General features: G+C 41.7%; 2 protein-coding genes across 5 annotated transcripts in view; one reads left to right on the top strand and one right to left on the bottom strand.

Moving 5' to 3' along the window:
* Window positions 1-26,443, bottom strand: part of LOC129767553 (cadherin-99C) — a 442,929-nt gene that overhangs the window by 169,622 nt on the left and 246,864 nt on the right. The window lies entirely within an intron of this gene.
* Window positions 7,357-8,487, top strand: LOC129767572 (uncharacterized). Its single transcript, XM_055768611.1, has 3 exons — window positions 7,357-7,502; window positions 7,573-7,911; window positions 8,153-8,487. The coding sequence occupies exons 1-3, from the start codon at window positions 7,398-7,400 to the stop codon at window positions 8,321-8,323; spliced, it is 615 nt and encodes a 204-aa protein (XP_055624586.1). The 5' UTR covers window positions 7,357-7,397; the 3' UTR covers window positions 8,324-8,487.

The raw sequence follows: 26,443 nt of genomic DNA, 5'->3' as shown, positions 1-26,443 counted from the left end.
ATTTAACTTTTAGGAATTATATCTTCAGCTTTTGCTGATTATAGATAAGAGTGTATAGATCACGTTGGCCATGCTTCACTGTCAATTTTTTGTAAATTTGGAAAAATGTCGTCGAACGAAAAAGAGCGTCGTGAATTAATCCTGTGCACTCATTTCGAGAATCCGGAGTTGTCACATCGGGACATCGGTAAGATGCTGGGAATCGTCCAATCCACGGTCAGCAGAGTACTAAAACGATACTTCGAGAACCTAACCATCGACCGGAAGGTGAAGAACGGTAAAAATGGATGCTCCGTCAGTGAAAAAGATCACAAGCGTGTAGTTAAGCAGTTTAGACGTGATCCGAGAAGTTCGGTCCGGGATGTCGCCAATAAGCTGTTTGTCAAGTTCATTCGTCCAGCGGACCAAGCAGCGGGAGGGCCTGCGTACATACAAGGTTCAGAAGGCTCCTAACCGCGACGAAAGGCAAAACATGGTGGGGAAGACGCGAGCCCGGAAGCTGTACACCGAAATGCTGACGAAGCCGCATTGCCTGGTAATGGACGACGAAGCCTACGTCAAAGCGGACTTTCGTCAGCTGCCGGGCCTGTTGTTCTTCTCCGCAGAGGACAAATTCAGTGTTCCGGAGGAGATTCGCAAGCAGAAACTATCCAAGTTTGCCAAAAAGTACATGGTGTGGCAAGCGATCTGCTCTTGCGGAAAGCGGAGCGCCCCCCTTCGTGATGACCGGTACGGTAAACGGGCAGGTTTACCTTAAGGAGTGCCTACAGAAGCGCTTACTACCACTATTGAAGCAGCACGAGGGCCCGACCATCTTCTGGCCGGATCTCGCTTCGTGCCACTATTCAAAGGACGTGTTGGAGTGGTACGAAGCCAACGGGGTCACCTTCGTGCCAAAGGAAATGAACCCGCCCAACGCACCGGAGCTTCGCCCAATAGAGAAATATTGGGCGATTATGAAGCAGGCCCTCCGGAAGAACCCAAAAGTTGTCAAATCGGAGGCGGACTTCAAGAGAAAATGGATTTCTGTTCAAAAAAAACTACAACCTGACGTTGTACAGAACCTTATGGACGGGGTAAAGAGGAAGGTGCAAGCATATGGGCTTGGGCTCGAAGTATGAATAAAAAGAAAATGCCAAAAGTTGTTTAATAGTTTTTATTTTACTGTCTAAAATTTTCAAAAGGATCGGTCTACTGGGCGAATTTCTACAGCGTTTTTTCCGTGATGCAATTTGATGTGACACACCCTTTATCTGTTCACCTCTCTTAGAATATGTGACGAGTCGTCCAAACTGATGACTTGTCCAACATATCAGATTGAATAAGCTAAATTTCACGAGAAATTCCTTAGATACCATGCGCACAGAACTACGGCCGAATGGCTATCGAGAGAGCAATTTCTGTGTTTATTTATATTTCGACATGCGACAGCTCTACTGAAGTACAGGGTGACTCAAAATTCATCATCCTTCTAACATAAGGTGCCTATCAATACGGTGTCGTTAGTCAATAGTTATACTACCAAACAAGCAGGTGACCACATTGCCCCCATTATTGATAATTTGTTATTTTTGTAGTTTGGTGGGATTTGTAAGGGACATAGTACAGAACGCGTATCAAAAGTCTGCGCTAAAAAGCCTAAATGTCAACTAAACTTGATACCGAGTGCCAGAGTGCATAGAATTATGGTGGTAGGTTTTTATTTAAGGTTTCTTATGAGTAAAGCATACACATGCTTTACTCATGAGAGACCTTAAATTTATCCAATTTACATTTTTTTCTGGTGAATATCAGGTTAATTTATTGAGTGTTCATGCATGATTTTTCAATTTATGTTTATTTATCACATTGGAATTGAAAATATAGTTTTTTTACCTTTTAATGAGATTTTATGTGATGAATTATGAGAAAGGGTAGAAAATTATGCAAAAAAAGTTTATCCATCCCAAAACGGATACTTCGATTTAAGTGTGTTTTACAGAGTATAAGTGGGTATTTCGAAATTTTCTCAAATGTGAACATTGTGTCTAGCTGTCAGTTAATGCTCTTGAAGTTTTCGTGCTCAAAATTTGAGTCTCGTATTCAAAATTGGAAGTTACAAAAAAATTGATCAGCATTGAATATTGCCGTTATTGTCCAGCTTCACAAAGATACGGTCGCTTGGATTGTGCAAATGTGCAAAAAGCGTGGTTCTATGGCTAAGCTAAGCGATCGGGGCGTTCTTCAAAGGCAACTGGCCGAATTGACAGAGCTATCGTGAAGAAGGCGGAGGTAGACCGGGGACTATCAGCTTCCAAAACCACGAAACAGATTGAAAGCGTGTTTACCATTCAACTGACATCACAATCCGCACGAAATCGTCTTCAAAAAAAGGTCTCAAGGACAGGGGAGCACTTTAGAAGCTATGATTGCCCGCAAAACAAATCAGAAAAAGATTGAAGTGGGCCCAGGACCAAATTTCATGGACCAGTGAGGACTGAAATAGGGTGATTTGGTCAGACGAGTCGAAAGTAATGCTATTTGAGTCTGATGATATCACAAGAAAATTGTGGCGAACCGGTGAATGTTTGAAAAAGGAGTGTTTGTAGCATACAGTCAAGTATGGTGATGGAGAGTTACCTTACCAACATTGATTTCTCAACCAACTGTTAAAACTACCAGAGTCTGCACAAGAGCTAAAGTTGGGACGCAGATATACGTTCAAACAAGTCGGAGATCCGAAGTACCCTTCATAGCTGGTGTCGCAGTGGTTCAAGAAAAAGCGTATAAAGGTTAAGAAGTAGCCAGCACAGTCTCTCGACCATAACCCGATCGATCATCTTTAGTCAATTTTGAAAATTAAGCTCCAGGAGCAAAAACCAACAAGCATCCAGCAATTGCGGCACGTAATCTCAACTGAATGGGACAAAATCACCCCGGAAACAACTGCTTAGCATGTTGAACCGATGCCACGACGATGCCGAGCAGTTATAGAAGCCAATGGTGATCCCCGAAGTACAAAAACAATGTGAGCCAGAGGGGTGGATATACTTTTGTTTGCGTTATTAAAAAAAAAAAAATCAACACCATGTCTCAAATGCAAGAGAATTAATTTTTCTTCGAAGCTGCCGCACGAACCAAGACCGAAAAAAGCGCGCCAAGTTCGGTCGAATATGAAAGTTTTGCTTACAGTTTTCTTCGATAACAGGGGCGTGGTGCATCTTGATTTCTTGACACAGGGCAGAACGGTCAATGACGAATGTTACCTGAAAGTCATGCGCAATTTGCGAGAAGCAATCCGCCAGAAACACCCAGATTTGTGGAAGAACAAAAATTGGCTAACGCCTCTGCTCACACATCGTTGCTTGTGCGTGACTTTTTGGCCAAAAACAGCACACTAATGGTGCCGCAGCCACCGTGTTCCCCAGATCTGGCCCCTTGTGACTTTTTCAGGTTCCCTAAACTGAAGAGGCCCAGAAAAGGACGAAGCTACGCTACGATTGACGAGATAAAGAAGGTATCGAAGGAGGAGCTGAACGAGAAAAAAATATTTTTTTAAGTGCTTCGAAGATTGGGAAAAAACGTTGGCACAAGTATACAATATCTCATGGGGATTACTTTGAAGGGGACAAAATAGATACTCATAAATGACTATTTGCTTTTCTTTAGGAAAAACGGCTGGAGTAGATAATGTTAATGCTAGAGTTATTCCAGATTGCTTTCATGTTATTGATTACATCTTGCTGGACCTCATTAATAAATCATTAGTAACTGGACATGTGCCACTAGCGTGGAAAGAATCCCTAAAAGTTCCTATTCAAAAGGTTGCTGGATGGATTAAAGCCGAAGAGTTTCGTCCTATCAACATGTTGCACACATTATTGGAAATATAGCTGTTAGAATATTTAAATCTTAACGCTTTGTTAATACCAGAACAATCGGGATATCGGGAAGGTCATTCCTGTGAAACCGCATTGAACTTGGTGTTAGCAAAATGGAAAGAGAATTTAGAATGTAAAGATACCATCATTGCTGTTTTCTTGGATCTTAAACGCGCTTTCGAAACAATTTCTAGGCCTTTGTTGTTGAGCACGATAAAGCGCTTTGGAATTACGAGTACTGCATATAGATGGTTTGAAAGCTATTTGTATGACAGAGCTCAACGGAAATTTTTTAATGTATTAGGGCCCATTTTATTTATTATGTACACCAACGACATGCAACGAATTTTACGTTTTGTGACATAAATCTTTTTGCAGATGATACTGTGTTATTCATTGCAGCTAATGATTTGAATCAGGTTGTGCTAAATTTGACATGACAAACTCAAGTTCAACACTCACATTGACAATATCATCAAGAAAATTTCCAAAAAGTATGGAATCTAATGCCGATTAAAAAACGGTTTGACCATTCACAGCAAAATACTACTCTACAAATCAATCATCTCTCCTCATGTAGACTTTTCTTCCATTCTATTTTTAGCCAATGACACACAAATATCGAGATTACAGCTTTTGCAAAACAAAATAATGCGGTTGTTACTAAAATGTAACAGATTCACTTCCTCATCATTAATGTTGGACGCTCTGCAATGGTTATCCGTGAAGCAAAGAATAGTTTATTTAACTATGGTGTTCATTGCTGCCTCGATATTTGTGTGATCGAGTTGAAAGAGGAAGTGACTTTCATAGTTATAACACTAGAAACGCGAATGAATTAAGAACACCTAATTTCTTGTCATGTGCTTCACAAAATTCGTTGTACAGGGTTTTCCATTTCGGGCTTCCGAAAGTATACAGCCCTGCGCTGACAACCGTTTGACATAGCTGTCAACCAAAACGTCATATCGTTAGTTGAATGTCTGCCATTTTACAATATGGATAGTTTTAGCATCGCACAACGTGTTAATTTTGTTAAATTATACTATAAAAATGATGAAAAACCGGCAAATGTTTTTCGAGCATTACGGACGGATTTTGGTCGTCATGGACGGCCTACAGAGCACACAATCGCTAATATAGTGCGTAAATTCGAACAAACTGGATCCGTAGCGGATATTGTGAGACCTGTGCATCATCGTAATGTGCGTTCGGCCGAACATATTGCTGCTGTTGCTGCCAGTGTGGAGTATGACCCGAATGTTTCGATTCCACGGCGTGCTCAGCAATTGGGCTTGTCAAACACATCATTGTGGCGAATTTTGCATTTGGACTTGCACCTACATCCATGTAAAGTCCAACTGGTACAAAAATTAGAGCGTGGTGACCATGGAATGCGTCGGCCATACGTCGATTGGGTGAACGATGAGGCACATTTCTATGTGAACACCCAAATTTTCCGTATATGGGGCTCAGAAAATCCACACGTGATTGTTGAGAGGCCATTGCATCCGCCAAAAGTCACTGTTTGGTGCGCATTATGGTCTGGAGTATTTCTTTGAAAATGAGGACGGCGAGACGGTAACTGTGAATGGTGAGCGCTATGGCCGCATGTTAACCGATTTTTTTTTTGCCACAAATTGAAGATATGGATACGGATGACATGTGGTTTCAGCAGGACGGCGCCACGTGCCACACAACACGACCGAACATGGCCATATTGCGAACGAAATTTGAGGGACGCATAATTTCGCGTTTTGGTGATGCCAATTGGCCGTCCAGATCATGCGATTTGAACCAGCTAGACTTTTTTTTTGAGGGGTTATGCGAAAGACCGTGTCTATGCCAACTCTCCGCAAACTGTTGAACATTTGAAAGACAACATTCGTGAAGTTATGACCGAGATACCGCCCCATATGTGCCGAGTCATCGAAAATTACCTGTTCCGGATCAAGGTGTGCGAGGAAGCCCTAGGTGGACATTTGAATGATGTTGTATTTCACACATAATGGCATAAACCAAACTTTAATTTGAAATAAAAGTTTCATCGAAATTCGAATTCTAAGTGTGTTTTATTTCAATTTACTTTCGGAATTTAAGGTTGGAAAACCCTGTACTTCAAAGGAATAAATGTGTTCAACTCGATGCCAAGACATATTAAATGCGCAACAACACTTACAGAATTCAAAAGGCACTGTATTTCACACATTAGAGCTGTGTTTTCTTAACAGCTGAATTAATGTTTTTCAAATTTTTGACGAAGAGTAGTAACTGACGAAGTTTTTTACAAACGGATAATTTTGTGTGGACAGTTTATTGCAGATTTTATTTATATTTTTTTTCAATGAATACTTTAACTGACGAAGATTTTTTTAATGGATTATACAGTGTAGAATTTGTTTTCTTTTCATTATTATTTTCTTTAATTTGTATTTATCGGTATTATGTCTGTCATGATCTCGGTGATGCACGCACAGATATAAAGGATATAAAATAAAAGTTTTTTGTGAGAGCCGGTCTAGGATTTTTTCTTAAAGGAATATTTCTCGACTTCTCTGGATGGGGATACTCATTGTCTATCCAAAACTAGGCTGGCGGTTGGATTTATGCTCTGGTGGACCAATTGGCTGCAAGGACCTTGTCGGGACCGTATCGGCTCTGTGGAGGACAAGACTGAGAATTGGCTTCTCTTTTGATAATGTAATAAAATCAAATTTTTTGAATTTATATCTGTTCAACTGATTTCAAAGCTGAGAAAAAAAAAATAATATCTTCTAGATAACTCGTCTTGCTCAAACCTCTGTAGGGGAAGGTGGCGGGACCATCATCATAACTGTTATAAATAAATAAATAAATAATTTAAAAAAAACTCAAAATTCGCGATACTTTTCGAATACACCTTAAATGTGTATAAGCAAAGTTGTTCGGAAAAGCATTCTGAAGTTTTGGCTAGGTTTTCCACTCTCGATATTGCTGCGCCTTTCTTACAATAACATTGTCAAACCGAGAATTCGTCTTTTGTCCCTTGATGGATTTTCTGGTAGGAAAGAACCAATTTCAAAACTTCTATTCAATTGGAACCTGTACGTAGTTGAACGATTTCTGTAATTTGGCGGTAGGATTTATCCGATTTATGATAATCTATTATCAGTTTCCGGATGTGAAATAAGCGAATTTCCAAGCCGTTCGAACAACATAACTCCAACTTTCGAAATATGTATTGAGAATTATAAATGCCATTAAAAACCCTTCTTGTGACGACAAATCACAGTCACAAATGCTGCTTACGACACCAACACTGGTTCCGTTTATAATTATATTGATTCATCAATTCAACTCTATGTATACGTTTGAAAATCAACTCAACACGATATTTCGAGATGACAGCTGGTGTCATATCAACTGTCCCATTATTGGTCGAAGCATATCATTAGCCACCTGGCAGCGTTTCATTTAAACGTAACAATTAACAGTCGTCTCATCACGGAGAGAATGCACACTCTAGTATGCGTTGCGTATAAATAGTGGAACTTGTGAATGAATTTATTTGAGTTAAGTGATAAGAGAACTTGTATCGACATGTCCGAAAGATACTCAGTAATCGTCTTATTGATTGGATTGCTACAATGTGTCCATGGTCTGGTGAGTTTTATTTTTCTTGGAAAAAAGTGATAACAGCTATATTCACAATCTATTTCCGACTAATTAACAGCGCGTGAACTTGACGATGTTCACCAACTGTCGCGATCTCGACATTGAGTATGGCGAGGTTGACGTTGCCATAACCAAGGTCTCGTACGATCGGGATGCGGATGGCGTGTGCAACACGATCCACGTTGAGTACCACATAAAGAAACCGAGCGCTAACGATGAATGGGAGCTGGTCATTGGCACCTACAAGTGCCCCCTGGGAACCACCGATCTGTGCCTGGAAAATGGCAGAGAGCATGTAGAGGAAATGACCTGCGAACGATTACACACCGACGACAACGGGCCGTGGTATATGCTGTCCAGCGCGATGACCAATGGGGATCGCTGTGGACGAGTCGAGGTAAGCTTTTATTCGGTTTGTGTCTATCGTAAAGTTTGACTAGTGTGAACATTGTAAGTGTCAATACAGTTTCAAATTGATCCAGTGGTTCGTGACAAAAACAAGAACTGTTTCAAATTCAAATAATGTTTCAACACTGAGTGCTGAATTTGATCAATTTTGATGATTTTGTTTTTGTCGAGTGTAAATGAATATAAATATTTCATTGGCCACACATTCAATCGTGTTCGAATCTTTCTAGGGTTTCTACAATTTGGATGCAGCCGTTCTGGAAATTAAATATCTCCACAGCTACCTCGACGTTGGTAAAGGGTCATATCGAGTGCGAATGTTGTTCCACGTGCCAGGAAAGGAACTAACTCAGAAGAACGTGAGAGGATGCTGCGAAATGGATTTCGATGTGATTGACTAGGATGACGGTTGTACACTCTCCCCAATTTGTATGACATGAATCGCGCTGTTACATGGGATAACTCTGGGAAAATCAGTATTGCAGTTACGATACCACCTAATGAAAAACTGTGTGTAGATAAAAACACATTGCCCAATATAATTAAAACGTACTTAAAACATTAATCAATTGCTCATGATTCATCTACAATTTTCAATCCGATAATCGAGCGATTCGTGGTTTTGAAAAAATTAAGTAGTATAAAACATCACAACATCATTTGAGATTCCAAACATCGATCATTTTAATGTATATCTTATTGAGGGATTTCGAGTCTTGGTTTAGAATTTGGATCTGAAACTCACATTTGGAATTTGAAATTAAGAATTCAGAAAATAAAATCATGGTCAGGATATCAAATATGAATTTGAGTCTTCAATCTGGAGTCTGAAATAATAAATATGTAATTTGGATTCTGAAACATAGAAAAATCAATCAAAAAATTATAATTTCAATACATGGTAATGAAGATAGCCAAACGAGTATACTCTGTCCAACTTCTATAAGACCAGGTCTTGCTGCTTTATGTCATTGTAAACAAACAATGCTTCAATTTATATTCCAGTGTTTTTTTTTTTTTTTTTTTTTTTTTAAAGAGGTGAGAAACGCTCTACCAGCCTTACCTGGGAAGGGTTAACCCAGACGTCGAGTGGGGATCGCACCCACAAAAACCAAGCCCTCTACTCGTTGCCTTATTCTCCCTGGGACCACATCTAGGCGACTACTTCAGGGGGCGGCTGTGCTCATGCACTTCTCGAGTTTTCAACGCTAACTAGCGTTGTCCTTCCCTTTTTCTCAATATTTTTTTTTCCTTTCTATTCGTTATTAATTCCACTGCGCTGATGTCCTCTTCGCAGGCATTTTGAATTTACCCGTCGAGACGTGAACCGATTAGGAATTGCCCTCCAACTTGACGCGCAACCCGTCACAGCCACCCTCGCGGGGTTTCTCACCTGTCGAGACGTTAACCGATTAGGAAGCGCCCTCCAACTTGACGCACGCCCCGTCACAGTCACCCTCGCAGGATTTCTCTTCCCAACGGAGCGCCGATTAGGCAGTGCCCTCCAACCTGACGCGCACTCCGTCACAGCTACTCTCGTGGGGTATTCACCATTTTGATCGTGGCTTCATCCTTGATGCTCGTTCCTTCGAGATGTTCGCGATGTTCCTCCATCCAGGCCACGATCAGGCGTTGTCAGGCAGGCCTTTTGCTGTTCTCCGCGGCATTATCCGTGTACCTGTCGAGACGTGCACCGATTAGGAAGCGCCCTCCAACTTGACGCGCGCCCCGTCACAGTCACCCTCGCAGGATTTCTCTTCCCAGCGGAGAGCCGATTAGGTGGTGCCCTCCAACACAACGCGCACCCCGTCACAGCTACTCTCGTGAGGTACCATCTCTTGCAACAGCCGTCGCCGTTGTTCACCTTTCACCGTCGGACGTTGTCAGCACTTTGGTCAGCCCTCCACCTTCGCTGCAGCTCCGACATGATTTGTGTGATTGCACTGCTCACGGCATTCCAGATCATCTCGTCGCGACACATCTCCTCCACAATATTCCTGACATGAAGTGCAGACAGCCCCTCGCGCCTTTCGGTGAACCTGGGACAGACAAAAACGACGTGCTCCGGTGTTTCCTCCATATCTCCACACTCCGGACAGAGGGGTGAAACTGCGTGCCCGAAACGGTGTAGATATTGCCTGAAACAGCCATGCCCAGACAGAAACTGCGTCAAGTAAAAGTTAACTTCACCGTGTTTCCTGTTCAACCAGGTCGAAAGTACCGGTATCAGCCTGTACGTCCATCTACCATTTTCTGCCGTATCCCATTCATACTGCCATTTGTCCAACGACTCCGCTCTCATCAATTTCCGGATACCTCTGCTTTCCCGTCGCTTGTAGCACTCGCTATCTTCCGCCAGAGTGATGCAGATGGGAATCATTCCGGCGATTACACACACAGCTTCTGTCGAAATGGTCCTATAAGCACTTACGACTCGCATGGCCATGAGTCGGAATGTGCTGTTCAGCTTCCTCCGATTTCGGTGGGTTTCCAGAGCCGCCAACCAGGCAGGGCCACCATACCTCAGTATCGACGAAGATACACTTGCCAAGAGACGCCTCTTGCTGCTGCTTGGGCCAAAGCTATTTGGCATGATCCTCGCCACAACGTTGATGGCCTTTGACGCCTTCCCACATGCATAGTCGACGTACTGGTTGAAGTTCAGCCGGTCGTCGATCATGACTCCGAGGTACTTCACCGCCCGCTTCGAAACGATGGTATGTCCTCCGACCGATACCTCTGCCCGCAGCACTGCCTTACGATTGCTCACTAACAGCACCTCGGTTTTGTGATGTGCCATCTGGAGCTTTACGCTGTCCATCCAACTACCGATCATGTCTACAGCCTCAGTCGCCAACATTTCCACCTCCTGAAGCGTCTCGCCGATTACCGTTGTTACGATGTCGTCCGCGAAGCCCACGATCTCCACACCTCTGGGTAGCTTCAGCCTTAGAACACCTTCGTACATCGTGTTCCAAAGCGTGGGACCTAGGATGGAACCTTGTGGAACTCCCGCCGAGATATTCTTCACTATCTGTCCCCTGTCTGTGTTGTATACCAGGATCCGAATCTGGAAATAACTCCTCAGTATCCTGTACAGGTAGCCAGGGACCTTCAATCTGTGTAGCGCCTCGGCGATGGCCTCCCAGCTGGCACTATTGAAGGCGCTCTTCACGTCAATCAAAATCACCGCGCAGTAACGGTCGCCTCTTCGTTTTTGTTTAAGCGAGACCTGAGCTTTCTCGATAACTGTCCGAATAGCGTCCACTGTCGACTTTCCTTTCCGGAACCCGAACTGCATTTTCGACAATCCGTGGTCATCCTCCGTGCATTTCACCAGTCTGTTGAGAATAACCCTTTCTAAGAGCTTTCCCAAAGTATCCAACAAACAAATAGGCCTATACGACGCTGGATCTCCAGGTGGCTTTCCTGGTTTCGGGAGCAGCACCAACTTTTGTATCTTCCATTCCGCAGGGAAGAGACCGTCATCCAGGCATTTCTGCAGCACCACCCTGAACATGTCGGGGAAAGCAAGGATCGCCGATTTCAGGGCCACATTGGGGATTCCGTCAGGGCCGGGTGCTTTTTTCAACTTTAGACCTTTTGCCACCGCGATGAGTTCTTCGTTGGTGACTTGTGCGTTCTCTGCTTCGTCCTCACCGTACAGTGTGGGTGGCCACGTCGGTGGGTCGTGCTGCGGAAAGAGTCCATTCACAATGACCTCGAGTTTTTCCGGACATAATTCCATGGGAGTCGTTGAACTACGGAATTTCGCCATCACGATTCGATATGCTTCACCCCAAGGATTTGCGTCGACGTCTCGACGCAGCTCCCTATAGCAGTTCGATTTGCTCCTACGTATCTCTCGTTTCAAGGCGGCTCTGGTCGCTCGGAAAGACGCGCGGTGCTCCTCTCTCTCTACATCGGTTCGTGCCCTCTGGACTCTTCTTCTGGCTCGTAGACAGTTAGCGCGGAGGATGCTGAGTGTCTCGTTCCACCAGTAGGCTGGACGTCGTTCATTCGTCGGGTTCAGTCTTCTCGGCATCGCTGTATCGCATGCCCTCACCAATGTTCCTGTCAGCCCGTCGGCGCTCAGATTAAGAGTTCTGCTGTCTATGCGTAGTGCTTCGACGAAAAGCTCCTTGTCAAAAACCTTTGTCCTCCACTTCCGCTCAAAGGTTCTTGTATTCCGTACCGCTGCGGGATTCCGTTGGCCGACACTATACAGGATTGCCTGGTGGTCGCTGTGTGTGTATCCCTCCGACACTCTCCACTTCGTATATTCCAGTGTGTGGGTATGTGTGACTACCATACACTTCATGATTTTCATATGTGTGTGTGCAAGCGCTGGGCGTAAATGAATATTTTCGTATTTTCTACTGTGAAGTTTCTATAAGACCAGTTACATTTTCCGTTGTTTTAGTTGTTTTGATCAATTAAATCTGGCAAATGCCGAAGGGAAAAGTACTCACGAAGAGAGAAGAAAGACAAATCGATGCATTTCACCAAGAAAATGTTGGTATCAAATAAATTTTTCGTCGGATTGGACGATCCTATCAAGTAGTGCTCAATTATTTGGCGAATCCTCAAGGATACGGTAAGAAGGAGAGAGCTCCACGTAATTCAAAGCTCTCTGACCGGGATAAGCGGCAAATAGCTAGAAAAGTTTCGAATACCTCAAAATCGCATGTGCGAATAAAGCAATATTTCCCTACTCAACTGCTCGAGAGACAATTCGTAAAATTTTGGTGACAAATCATCGCATAAAGAGGGTTTAAAAGGTTAACCGACAGTGGGACATGGTATGTTGTAACAAAGAATGTTTCGAATGTGACGAAAAAAAGTTAAATTTGGATGGCCTCATGTTTTCAACGGGTACTGGCGTGATTTACGGAAGAAGGAACTGTATTTTTCAATCAGGAATTTTGGTGGAGGCTTGGGCATGGTTTGGGCGGGATTCTGTGCAACCGGAAAGCTCAAGATAGATTTCATATCATTCAAGGATTACATACATATTCTGGAATCCTCTCTTCTACCGTTTTTGTGTGGATATCGTCACATAAACTTCACATTCCAGCAAAACAATGCTACTATTCATATCAGCAAGGTAACTAAGCAATGGATTAAGGACCAAAAACTTAATTTTTTGGACTGGCCGGCTCGCTCTCCAGACTTGAATCCTGTTGAAAATCTTAGGATGATCCTTGTACGCAGAATCTACACTGAGGGAAAACAGTACACCACAATTGAAGAGCTCAAGGACGCAATTTCGGAAAAATGGAAAAATATCGAGAAATCCGTTGAGCAGAATTTGGTGAATAGTATTTCAACACGAATTTTCAAGGTTATCAGTCTAAATGGCAAGGTTATTAATTATTGACATGTATATCAGTTTTGAATTTTTCATTGATAATACTTATGAATTTTGAAGTGGTCTTATAGAAACTGGACAGCTGAAATTATCATATTTAAGCACAAAAAATAAATAAACAACTCTTTTGAACGAAATTATTGACGTTAAATATACTTTATTCTCAGCATTCAACAATGTATGAATGTATCTTGTTGAAATTCTAACTGTTTGTGTGGCAACGAAATAGAATCAGGGTGGTCTTATAGACGTTGTACAGAGTACATCGTGTTCCAAAGCGTGGGACCTAGGATGGAACCTTGTGGAACTCCCGCCGAGATATTCTTCACTATCTGTCCCCTGTCTGTGTTGTATACCAGGATCCGAATCTGGAAATAACTCCTCAGTATCCTGTACAGGTAGCCAGGGACCTTCAATCTGTGTAGCGCCTCGGCGATGGCCTCCCAGCTGGCACTATTGAAGGCGCTCTTCACGTCAATCAAAATCACCGCGCAGTAACGGTCGCCTCTTCGTTTTTGTTTAAGCGAGACCTGAGCTTTCTCGATAACTGTCCGAATAGCGTCCACTGTCGACTTTCCTTTCCGGAACCCGAACTGCATTTTCGACAATCCGTGGTCATCCTCCGTGCATTTCACCAGTCTGTTGAGAATAACCCTTTCTAAGAGCTTTCCCAAAGTATCCAACAAACAAATAGGCCTATACGACGCTGGATCTCCAGGTGGCTTTCCTGGTTTCGGGAGCAGCACCAACTTTTGTATCTTCCATTCCGCAGGGAAGAGACCGTCATCCAGGCATTTCTGCAGCACCACCCTGAACATGTCGGGGAAAGCAAGGATCGCCGATTTCAGGGCCACATTGGGGATTCCGTCAGGGCCGGGTGCTTTTTTCAACTTTAGACCTTTTGCCACCGCGATGAGTTCTTCGTTGGTGACTTGTGCGTTTTCTGCTTCGTCCTCACCGTACAGTGTGGGTGGCCACGTCGGTGGGTCGTGCTGCGGAAAGAGTCCATTCACAATGACCTCGAGTTTTTCCGGACATAATTCCATGGGAGTCGTTGAACTACGGAATTTCGCCATCACGATTCGATATGCTTCACCCCAAGGATTTGCGTCGACGTCTCGACGCAGCTCCCTATAGCAGTTCGATTTGCTCCTACGTATCTCTCGTTTCAAGGCGGCTCTGGTCGCTCGGAAAGACGCGCGGTGCTCCTCTCTCTCTACATCGGTTCGTGCCCTCTGGACTCTTCTTCTGGCTCGTAGACAGTTAGCGCGGAGGATGCTGAGTGTCTCGTTCCACCAGTAGGCTGGACGTCGTTCATTCGTCGGGTTCAGTCTTCTCGGCATCGCTGTATCGCATGCCCTCACCAATGTTCCTGTCAGCCCGTCGGCGCTCAGATTAAGAGTTCTGCTGTCTATGCGTAGTGCTTCGACGAAAAGCTCCTTGTCAAAAACCTTTGTCCTCCACTTCCGCTCAAAGGTTCTTGTATTCCGTACCGCTGCGGGATTCCGTTGGCCGACACTATACAGGATTGCCTGGTGGTCGCTGTGTGTGTATCCCTCCGACACTCTCCACTTCGTATATTCCAGTGTGTGGGTATGTGTGACTACCATACACTTCATGATTTTCATATGTGTGTGTGCAAGCGCTGGGCGTAAATGAATATTTTCGTATTTTCTACTGTGAAGTTTCTATAAGACCAGTTACATTTTCCGTTGTTTTAGTTGTTTTGATCAATTAAATCTGGCAAATGCCGAAGGGAAAAGTACTCACGAAGAGAGAAGAAAGACATTTCGATGCATTTCACCAAGAAAATGTTGGTATCAAATAAATTTTTCGTCGGATTGGACGATCCCATCAAGTAGTGCTCAATTATTTGGCGAATCCTCAAGGATACGGTAAGAAGGAGAGAGCTCCACGTAATTCAAAGCTCTCTGACCGGGATAAGCGGCAAATAGCTAGAAAAGTTTCGAATACCTCAAAATCGCATGTGCGAATAAAGCAATATTTCCCTACTCAACTGCTCGAGAGACAATTCGTAAAATTTTGGTGACAAATCATCGCATAAAGAGGGTTTAAAAGGTTAACCGACAGTGGGACATGGTATGTTGTAACAAAGAATGTTTCGAATGTGACGAAAAAAAGTTAAATTTGGATGGCCTCATGTTTTCAACGGGTACTGGCGTGATTTACGGAAGAAGGAACTGTATTTTTCAATCAGGAATTTTGGTGGAGGCTTGGGCATGGTTTGGGCGGGATTCTGTGCAACCGGAAAGCTCAAGATAGATTTCATATCATTCAAGGATTACATACATATTCTGGAATCCTCTCTTCTACCGTTTTTGTGTGGATATCGTCACATAAACTTCACATTCCAGCAAAACAATGCTACTATTCATATCAGCAAGGTAACTAAGCAATGGATTAAGGACCAAAAACTTAATTTTTTGGACTGGCCGGCTCGCTCTCCAGACTTGAATCCTGTTGAAAATCTTAGGATGATCCTTGTACGCAGAATCTACACTGAGGGAAAACAGTACACCACAATTGAAGAGCTCAAGGACGCAATTTCGGAAAAATGGAAAAATATCGAGAAATCCGTTGAGCAGAATTTGGTGAATAGTATTTCAACACGAATTTTCAAGGTTATCAGTCTAAATGGCAAGGTTATTAATTATTGACATGTATATCAGTTTTGAATTTTTCATTGATAATACTTATGAATTTTGAAGTGGTCTTATAGAAACTGGACAGCTGAAATTATCATATTTAAGCACAAAAAATAAATAAACAACTCTTTTGAACGAAATTATTGACGTTAAATATACTTTATTCTCAGCATTCAACAATGTATGAATGTATCTTGTTGAAATTCTAACTGTTTGTGTGGCAACGAAATAGAATCAGGGTGGTCTTATAGACGTTGTACAGAGTATATGTTAGATCGTAGGTTAAAATATGCTTTTGACAATAACTGTCTTTTAAATAAGCTCCCCGTCGGCAGAATGTTTTTCTTCCTCTGGCGAATAATGAGGTTTTTTTTTTCATCGTTTTCTTCTTATTATTATTTCTCTTTTTCTTTTCCTTCTTCTTACTCCATCTCCATTTTTACATTCATAGGAGGACTTCTTCGTCAAACTAAAACCAGGAATTTGTGATCTGAAATTTCTTATCGAGGTGTCAGTAAATTTTAAGTATTGCATTTCCAATCCGGAAACTAAACTTAATATTTTTTTTACCTTTGCATTTTTTTCTGAAAAAAGGCGAATTCTAAAAAGATGTTTTTGATCATAATAACAGAATAACTTATAAAGCGTCGTGCATAAATTACGTAACGCAATTTCTTATCTCTAATACACAGTAAGTAACGCAACCTCAACCCTCCTCCCCGCTTCTCGCGCTACGTAATTTGTGCACGATGCCTTATAAGTTATTCTATTATTATAATAAAAAAATTCTTTTTATAATTCGCCTTTTTTCGAAAAAACGCAAAGGTTTAAAAAATATTAGGTTCAGTTTCCGGATTGGAATTGCAATACTTAAAATTTACTGACGCCTCGATGACAAATTTTCTCCACTGTTGTCCGTTCCATGTCCGTTGTAAAAATGAATAAAATCCACGAACGCTCCATCCTTTTATATCATTTGGTATGTGTGAAGTAGGCGCCTCCTACTCGATTGTCATGCAGCTTGCCGGTGAACAAACGAATCGGGCGCGAAAAAGAAATGACGTCAATTTCGATCAATCAGGCCTAGGTATCTTCTGTTTGGATAGTGGTTGAGATTTTTTAATTGTTCGATTGTTAGTTACATGATATATATTATTTTATTCAATGTGAAAAATTATTATGGAGTGCCGACAACGTATGATGCAAACATCTCATCAATCCATCATGAAATGAATGAGCAATAAGCGTTTGAAATTGGACGGGTCGCTCATTTAGTTTCTAACGATCATTTATTTTCTAACCGGGAGGCAGTTGACATACTACGCTGCGCTTTTATGTACATGAAAAACCACTTTTAACATGCGGGGAAAAAATTTTATATGAAAATTGCCAGATGTCAATGTTGCCGAGCGGCGTCTATAGACGACATCCGCGCGACGTCCTGTGTGTACGAATGTCGTCTATAGACGACATCCACGCGACGAGCTGTGTGTACGAGCGTCGTCTTTAGACGACATGAAATTCATACTGCTCTTCGATCACACCAGCGCGATGTGCATACTTTTCGGCGCAGTGCTTTGTACAGGGGTAGCACTTCGGCGGAGCACACTGCCGTAATGAAAGGGTTAAACCGACGCCGAACCGAATAGCGATGAACGCACCCATATCACGAACTTCGACATTTGATTTGCTATTATGGTGCTACTCGCCTGTGTAGTTAGCGCAAAGGCATCGGCAAAATATTATTTTAGAAAATTCCTTGAGGCATTTGTCTGAAACGTGCTGTGTATGACCGGAGCCGTTTCGCTATATATATATATGCATACATATGTCATTCGCCTCCCTTACCGCATCCAGTCAGGTTGGTTAATGGAAAGTATGTTTCTGACGTGATAAGTTTCCTGTTAGTTGCACATGATCAAAGAAAATGTAAAAGTAAACAGGAAGGAAGGAAGGTATTGTATTATAGAGACTTTAAACTTTTGCAGTTCATTCGTCTCTTTGAAAACTCTACTCTATTCTACTCCAGCGCTACCACCTCCGCCCTCTTGCCTTGAGAAAGGCACTCGATCCCTCGCCGTCCAGCCCGTCCAGCAACGATGTTGTCCAGTCGGTGTCCACACAAAGAATGATGAAAAGTAAACAGTATTTTTGATCGTAGTTTTATATCATTTTTATGATAAGTGGAAAACAATAAATTAAACTCTTTCGTTTCAAAGCAATATCGAAAGTCCTGAAAAGAACTGGAATGGTTAAATGGGTTGTATGGAATCTGCTGCGTGCTAATGTAATGAGGTTTCAGTCAGATGTAGTAGTTGTTAACTTTTTGGCAGCGGTAGTTTTTTCGGAGTCGCTGCTGCTTTCCTTGGCTTTGGCATCTTCGGCTTCTGTGCGTCGGTTTGCAAGGGTTTCGTTGACATCATCACGGTGAGCTAAACAACGGATAGCGGGTTGATACACTGGATGTTGCCATGTGGAACCGTGCGATACACTATTCCTTAACCGGGTCCTTTGTCTCCTTTAACTCCATTACCGCATCCAATTGTATTGGTTGATGTGAACAGGAGTACCAGCAATGCACACTAGAAACACATATGTTTATCGATCTGAGCGTCCAACAAGAATGAGAAATCTGACTGAGTAGCAGCAGCAGCAGCAGTAGAGAAAGAGAGAATGCCTGAAACTCTCTACTCATGATATTTGTTGTTGCCAACAGTAGTGGACCGATGCGAGACACAGCTCGATTGTTGAGGTTCAGCATCGATGTTTACCGCCGCTGCTGCTGCTACTGCCACTTATGTGAGACACAGCTCAATTGTTGGCCGCTCAGATTCGATGCTGCACTTTCACGATGCCAAGAAACGTTCTCGCACTTCTGACGGAGAGAGCGTGCCTGAAACGATCCGCTCGTGATGCTTGCTGCTGCCACTAGTAGTAGACCGGTTTCAACAACCGTTGCTACTGTTTGCCGCTGCTTATGCTGCCATAGAAGCTCGATGCGAGACACAGCTCGCATTTTGACCGCTCAACTTCTATGCTCGCCTATATATTAGCCGCTTTCACTGCTGCTGCTCTCCACTTGTTGTTGTCCGTTCCACGTCCGTTGTAAGAATGAATGAGATCCACGAATGCTCCTTGCTTTTATATCATTTGGTATGTGTGATGTAGGCGCCTCCTACTCGATTGCCATGCAGCTTGCCGGTGAGAGAACGAATCGGGCGCGAAAAAGAAATGACATCAATTTCGACCAATCAGGACTGGGTATCACTGTTTGGATAGGGGTTGAATTTTTTCAACTGTTCGATAGTTAGTTATATGATATATACTATTTTATTCAATGCGAAAAATTGTTATGGAGTGCCGTAATCGTTTGACGCAAACATCTCATCAATCCATCATGAAATGAAAGAGTAACAAGCGTTTGAAATTGGACATTTTTCACGATGCGATCGATTTTCATTTTTCAATTTGTACCCCAGTATGTTCCCGAAAGACGTAATCCTACGTCAAAAAAGTCAATTGTCACATTTTTCTTGTCGACTCTATTTGGAGACTCTGCACCCTAATGGACAAATAAAAATAAGGGTTTTAATTTTTGGATAGTGAACAATCTTCGCAATTTTGAACAAAATTGCAGCATTTAAAAAACTTTTTTTTTTGTCTCAGAATCGCTTTTCTTGAGGTTTTTTCACATTACATATCCAAAAATTGGAGATATGATTTTTAACGGTTTTAAGTAATAATTTTTGAAAATTTACCGATGGCCGGAAAAACCATTTTTCCTCTTTTTTTGCGAAATGACTTATTTTTAAATTCATAACTTTGGAGCACTGGACCGATTCAGATGATCAAATTATCAAATAGAAGCCATATTTTTGGAGATTTTCTAGGGTCAAAAATCAAAACTTTGAGCGCTTTGAGGCACCTCTAAATCATGTCCGATTGAACTGAAATTGTGCACAGGTCAGTTTTTTTGGGACAATTAACAAAATGTACATGGCCACCCTCGTGTACATGAGTACATACGTTTTGGCTCGACAAGTATTTGTGTGACTGTCTTACAACAGCTCCACATTTGACATTTATCATATTTACGTAAGCCGCACCTAATCGACTCAATCAACGTGGGCTAAAACTTTATCTTCAGCCCATTAATTACATCTCGAAGACCGCTCAAACCTCTGTGTACGTATGTGCAGACCAACTTCTCCCAAATAGTGGCCGACACCCCGCCGTAGCAAACGCTCATGCGATCCTTTTCGGCAATCAATCTTGTCGTACATATGTTCGGGCTCAAAGCGCACTACACGGAATGCAAGGTGGCCCAAAACACACGTATCTCCCGCAGGGCGAGGATCAGATCCTCGTGCCGCGATGGGCGTTTCTAGACATGATTACTCGCCCAAACAACAGCTCATTGTTTTTTTTGTTCATCAGTCATATGCACCGCAACAACGTGAATTGTGTTGGATTCAGACGCAAAAAACCCCAATGAGTCTCGCTGATCGATCATCTTGGTAAGCCGACAAAGTTTGCGCGTGTTATTCCTGGAGGTCATTAGTCGAATGCTTACATTCGCTTCTTGAACCGTCATTGTAGGACCCGATGCGTTGGGTGGTAGCTTGCGAACATAATGAGATAATGATTCAATTCGTTATTGGACAGACAATGAATTAGTTTCCTTATGAACCCTCTTAACCCTCGCGATTTGATTCAATTAATTCTGGGGTAATTTTGTCAGAATTCGAATGGTGAACGAAATTCAGATAAGTTGATCTTTTTTACTGGCCAATAAAGTGAACCCTTTCTCCTCGAACACGTTCTGCTTTGAGCGCTTAGCGTTCGGTTTCTCCCAGGAACCGGCAAAGTAAGAAATCTGTTGATTACAAACGTCGTAAAAAAGTTTTACCTTTCGCTTTTGCATCTTCATCACCATCATCATCATAAGCCGCAGCGGAATAAATTTTCGCTCTCTGTCGCGAGTCATTACGAGCCAGCTAGGCGAGCGGCTCTCGGGAATCGTTTCTGCTGGTGTTTTTGTCTTCCGCTGTGGCCACTATGGCAGGCTGAGTAGGTTCCCTGCGGGGCTTTCACTTCGGACCCTGTGCGATGCCATAAAATCTGAACTGTCTTACTCGAATGCGTTGACCCTCCGGTAAGGAAACCGGTTGTAAAATGGCACAAAAATTAATAAATCGCCTTTTTTCCCCGACGATTGGCTAAACTGTGCCACTTTCAGGCCGTGCGGCCAATTAATTCGATACGAATTTATCGAATCACGGCTCTCGTTTTAGCATTTATGTTTCATTAATTTGTTGTCGGGGTATGTGATGTTGAAAATTTGATAAAACCGTTTGGTGGGAATGAGATGTTCATAGGTAACGAAGTTGGTCTTGGTACTACAATGTTATAGTATACTCAGTAAGAGCATTTAAATTTACATGCTGTTTAAATTTAGAGGAACAAAATATTTACGTAAACGTAGTTTCAAAACCTGTTTGGCGATTTGAGATGCGACCATTATTTCCTAAAATATTGATCATCAAAAAGGAAAGGGTAGTTACTCATTCAACCAAAGATAATTCTGTTTTTTGGCCAATTATTTAACCTTAAAAGATAAAAAAATTATAGAAGGTTGTGTCCAAGACACGACTGCATTCTTGACATAGAACCATACTGTCATTTTATTCCAGTCGCTTGTTTATAACTTCGGATATTATTTTATAATGCCGCGAAATTTAAAAAATAACTGTTTCTTTGTTTGTAGGATCAGTTGACGATAATTGATTGATGGTTCATTTTTGCTCTCGCAGAACATACGCAATATGTGTCATGACAATGCATTGGAAATTTACCTCGAACGCTATGTGCCGTATATTCCATCTATCACACACTTCACACGCAACATGATACGCTCGATCACGCTACATCATCTCGATAGCGGGACATGACGCGAGAATGTAACCAACACCAACAAAACCCACGAAAGCAAAAACCACGAAGGGCCATCAGAGAAAGGCAAAAGTAATTATACCGTCAGTAAGCGCAGTCGTTCGTACGGCACCTCTAACACGGGAGAAAATTTTGGGACCAGTTCAACAAGGAAGGTAACGCTGCTCCAACAAGAGAGAGAGAGAGAGAGAGAGAGAGAGAGAGAGTGAGAGAGAGAGAGAAAAAAGAGAGAGAGAGAAAAAAAGAGAGAGAGAGAGAAAAAAAAGAGAGAGAGAGAGAAAAAAAAAGAGAGAGAGAGAAAAGAAAGAGAGAGAGAGAGAGAGAGAGAGAGAGTCAGGCCAGAGAACAAAGGTGAGTGAGCATGTGTGCGTGTGTCTTGTCCCCCAATGTGTGCATATATCTACTTTGAGTATACGGCATTTGAGCATGTGGCAGTGTTGATGCATGATGGCGGCACAAATATCCGCATTTCCATGCAAGCTATAAGATTAGAGCGAGAGGAGACGACAACGTGAATTAATTCAACCAAATCTCGCAACATCTTGTTGCACCAGCAACATTATTCCACATCTCATAACTACATCAATCTATCTTTAGCACCGCATGAAACCATCAACAATGGCAGTGCATACTTGCAAATATCAATTATGCTACATTATGCTACATATTATTTAGTATTGCCTCAGTGGGATCGCACCTCTAGACTTCGTTCGTACAACGTAAACCAACCACCATCAAACGTGCGTTCAACATAGCATGCATACAAAGCCATACATCGGAGGCTCGAAGCGACTAGGGCCGCTATTCTCAAAAGAAACGCTTCTGTTAATATTACTGGCCACGAAAAAAGTTACTGGCAAGCGGAACCCAATCACGTACAAAATTCTAGAACGACATTTACTTTCTTGGTGACTAAATAAACGGAATAAATTCTGTCTGCTCATCTCAATAAGCTCGAAAAGAGTTGCATTGCTTCATTATGATCAAGATTAGCTCAAATGTAATACTAGTTGAAGGCAGTTTTGCGACAGGCACGCGAACCCAAATAACTCATAACATTCCAGCACGACATTCACGATGATCTAGCTTGCTATTTCCCAAATAATTTTTTGGCGCACAACCTTAACGCCAGCTTCACCATAGCGTTAGTTTAGTGCATTGATACAATGTTAAAGGCATCAATGAAGCCCTTATGACGACGGAAAACAAACGATGTTAACTGGTTGGAGTTATGAAAAAGACAGAATGTTTGCCTCTGCAGAGATTCATTACTCATACCCAATGTCCTGGAAAAAAGGTAATGAAGATGGTTGAATTTCGAGCGACATAGCATGCGCTGCCATAACTATTTCGCAAATAGTGACGTCAGTCTTTGTGTTTATCCGCATCCATGTGAAAATACTATTTTCAGGAAGTAATTTATCAATGAAAAACGTACATTTGTGTAGAGCTCCAGCTGAATATGAGGCTAATGTGATAGCGTGAAGTGAATATTTGTGAAATCACTTCGAAAAAGACGGATAAAAGTGATATTTCCATGTGCCATTTTCACTCCCCCACGTTCAAAAAATCAAACGAAGTTTCATTATTTTTATCGTTATGAAGTTGATTTTTCGAAGGCTCTCAGTGTCGGTGTGTATGTTGTGAGATAATAATCGCCAATTAATCAGAATTTCACCGAAAATGTTACTGCTTTCGAGAACTAACCATTCGGCTGCTCTCTGGACCTTTTTACCACATGAATAATCGAAATAAGCCACGATATAATTGTCACCTGTTAAAAAAAAGTTGAATGATTTCATGAGAATTTTGGCTCAAATTATCATGCAACCGTGAGTACTTTCAACATTGTTTTGTTTCTTCCATATACATTCCATATAGAATGCAAATAATTAAGACACGATATTTTGCTTGCCAATACAGATACACTTCGCCTACCTCTCCACCTCTATATGTACCTCATTGACTCATACCCTAGTGTTAATGTTTCCCTCCCGCTATCTCACCTCCTTGTTTGTATTTATCGTGATGATAAATATAAACAAGGTGCATAATTTGCACCACCAAACATCATACCATCAAAAAATAAGGTGATTGTTGCTCCGATGTACCTAGATATTTTTGATGTAGGGTAACACGGGGACATATGTCATGTCATGTCATGTCTTGTAACACGGGGTCAAATGGGTGATTTGGACCACCCCTTCATCTCAATAATTACGGCTCAACTTGGATTTTTTATAATGTCATTTCTTTCTATTGTTGAACTGTATGTACCTAAAGTAAAAAAAAACTTTGGTAAAACTTCACAAGTAGAAGGAAACGGTAGCATGAACACAGCAAGCACTTTGATCGTCAAAAAATGTGAGTTTTCCGATAGTGGTTTTAAGTTTTTTCCGCTAATTAAACAAACTTTTCGTGTATTTTAATTTTTGCATGTTGTGTGGGGTGACATGGACACGTTTCTGTGAGGTGAATTGGTCCTACAGGTTTGAGGCTTTTCTTTGGTCTAATTGATTCCAGATGCCGCTGAATTACAAAACAGGATGAACAGACAACGTTGGAAGAAGGAGGAGCTTGTAAGAGCAACGCAGGCCATCGAGAACGGATTTTCTTTGACCAAGCATCAAAAGTGTTTGAAAATGCTCGACCAACAGTGAAGAGATTCATGCAGAATTCGAGATGGCGTCAATCCAACTTTTCTGGTCTAGAATCTGGCCAAGAAACCTCGTATCGATTCCAAAACATTGTTACTGATTGTAATATTATCCCAAAATACTTTACATAAACATAAGTATGTTTTTTTCGATGAAACGCACACTGGACCAAATCACCCCACAGACGGTCCAAATCACCCCGCATCAAATTTTAATGTCCAAAAATCATCTATTTTATTTTACGATATATTTGGTAGATTGAAGCTTCATATAATGATTAAACATTATTAATTGAGAGAAAACAAGTGTAGCTCAGTATACAAAGTGACATTTTTTATTTAGACCGTATTGGTTTGGAAATATTAGTCAATTTGCTTAGGTGGTCCAAATTCCCCCCTTTTCCCCATACCTACTATTTTTACGTACGGGCTATGAAGCACGCACGTACGCACACAACTATCCATGTATAGATGGCTTGAAGCAACTAAACTAACGCACACAACTATCTTCGTTTTGCGCTCTTCTCAACAGAAGCCCTTCCTGTTAATATTGCTGGTCTAGATTAGCTTAGCTGTCATCCTTGGTGTAATTTTTTGCTACTGTCATGCGAAACCAAATCACACACAAAATTCCAGAAATATTATTTTCTTGGTGAGCCGATGAAAGCCTAGCTTGATGATTCCCCACACAATTGTGTGGGAGAAACCTTAATGGAATGGCGCCAGTTCGATGTAAAGATTACAATGCCAGAGACATCAGCGAGTAAGTAATTTGGTCGCGTCCACACCTCAATCCGAAACGAAGACATACGATGACGCAAAACAAGGAAGAACATGAGATGTTCATTTCTCAGCGAGATCCAATATTTATGCTCTAGGCAAGTATTCCCCTTCGTTCTAATCTTCTTCTTTTCTGCGTTTACGGAGACTTTCAATCATTCCCCTTCGTTGCTCGCCAATAAGTTGGTCGTTATTGACGGCATGGATAGGGAAGTTCACAAATAAGCAGAACAAATGTATGGGAAAATAGAAATGCTTCTAGTTTTCATCAATTTAAACAGTTCACACACCAGGGGATTGTAATATATAGCATAACAAACAAATCTTAGGAAATTTCCGATTCGTTTGGTATTTAAATCGCCAAAATCCGTTCGCGGCAAAAAATAGTTATTAACGTTACCTTTATTTCATAAAAACGTGACCTGTTTTATGAATTGGCACCCTTAATAAAAACATAGTTCTACGTCAAAAATCTTAATCGGAGGCATTGCAAAATTGAGTGTACACTTTAAATTTCTCCAAAGAAACTAATCTTGTAAGTAGGATCATTACAAATTAGCGTACTTTTTTGACAATGTGTAATGTGAACACTAGAGTGCCAATGGATGTATGGGGAAAAAAGTAACCCTCGAATGTTCAAAGAGAACTTGATTAAAAATGTTGATTTCCACGAAAAACTATCCTATGCAAAATATCAGCTCAATCGGACTTCATTTACTAGTGTCGCACAGCCGTCAAAGTTCGAGTTTTTAGAAACCCGAAATCGAAAAAAGGAAAATCGGGGTTTTCGAAAAAAAAATTTGACGCCAAATGTGTTCAAATTGCATGAAACGTCGAGATCTACTGTCATCTTGGAAACATTTTTGACGTTGGAGTACGTCTTTCATTTCTATACCGGGGTTCAAAGTTTCAGAAACGAAAGCGTTACGGGGGAGAACGAGATTTTGAGCGTTAATGGCTCCTAAACAACTGAACGAAATGGTGTGATAAACACTTCGAAAGACAAAATGTGTACGCGTTATATACTTGTTACTTTTTGATTCAAAAACTTGTTTCAATAGCCGTTAAATTTCTTTCAAATTAGGCCAGGTCCTCT

Source organism: Toxorhynchites rutilus, chromosome 1, assembly GCF_029784135.1.
Source record: "Toxorhynchites rutilus septentrionalis strain SRP chromosome 1, ASM2978413v1, whole genome shotgun sequence".
Taxonomy (NCBI): Eukaryota; Metazoa; Arthropoda; class Insecta; order Diptera; family Culicidae; genus Toxorhynchites; species Toxorhynchites rutilus.
This window is presented reverse-complemented; position numbering and strand designations above follow the sequence as displayed.

Excerpts from the sequence above, each read along its gene's own strand:
- LOC129767572 (XM_055768611.1), top strand. The coding sequence starts at position 7,398 with ATGAATTTATTTGAGTTAAGTGATAAGAGAACTTGTATCGACATGTCC. Across the intron at positions 7,503-7,572 it reads TACAATGTGTCCATGGTCTG|CGCGTGAACTTGACGATGTT; the intron begins GTGAGTTTTATT and ends ACTAATTAACAG. Across the intron at positions 7,912-8,152 it reads ATCGCTGTGGACGAGTCGAG|GGTTTCTACAATTTGGATGC; the intron begins GTAAGCTTTTAT and ends GAATCTTTCTAG.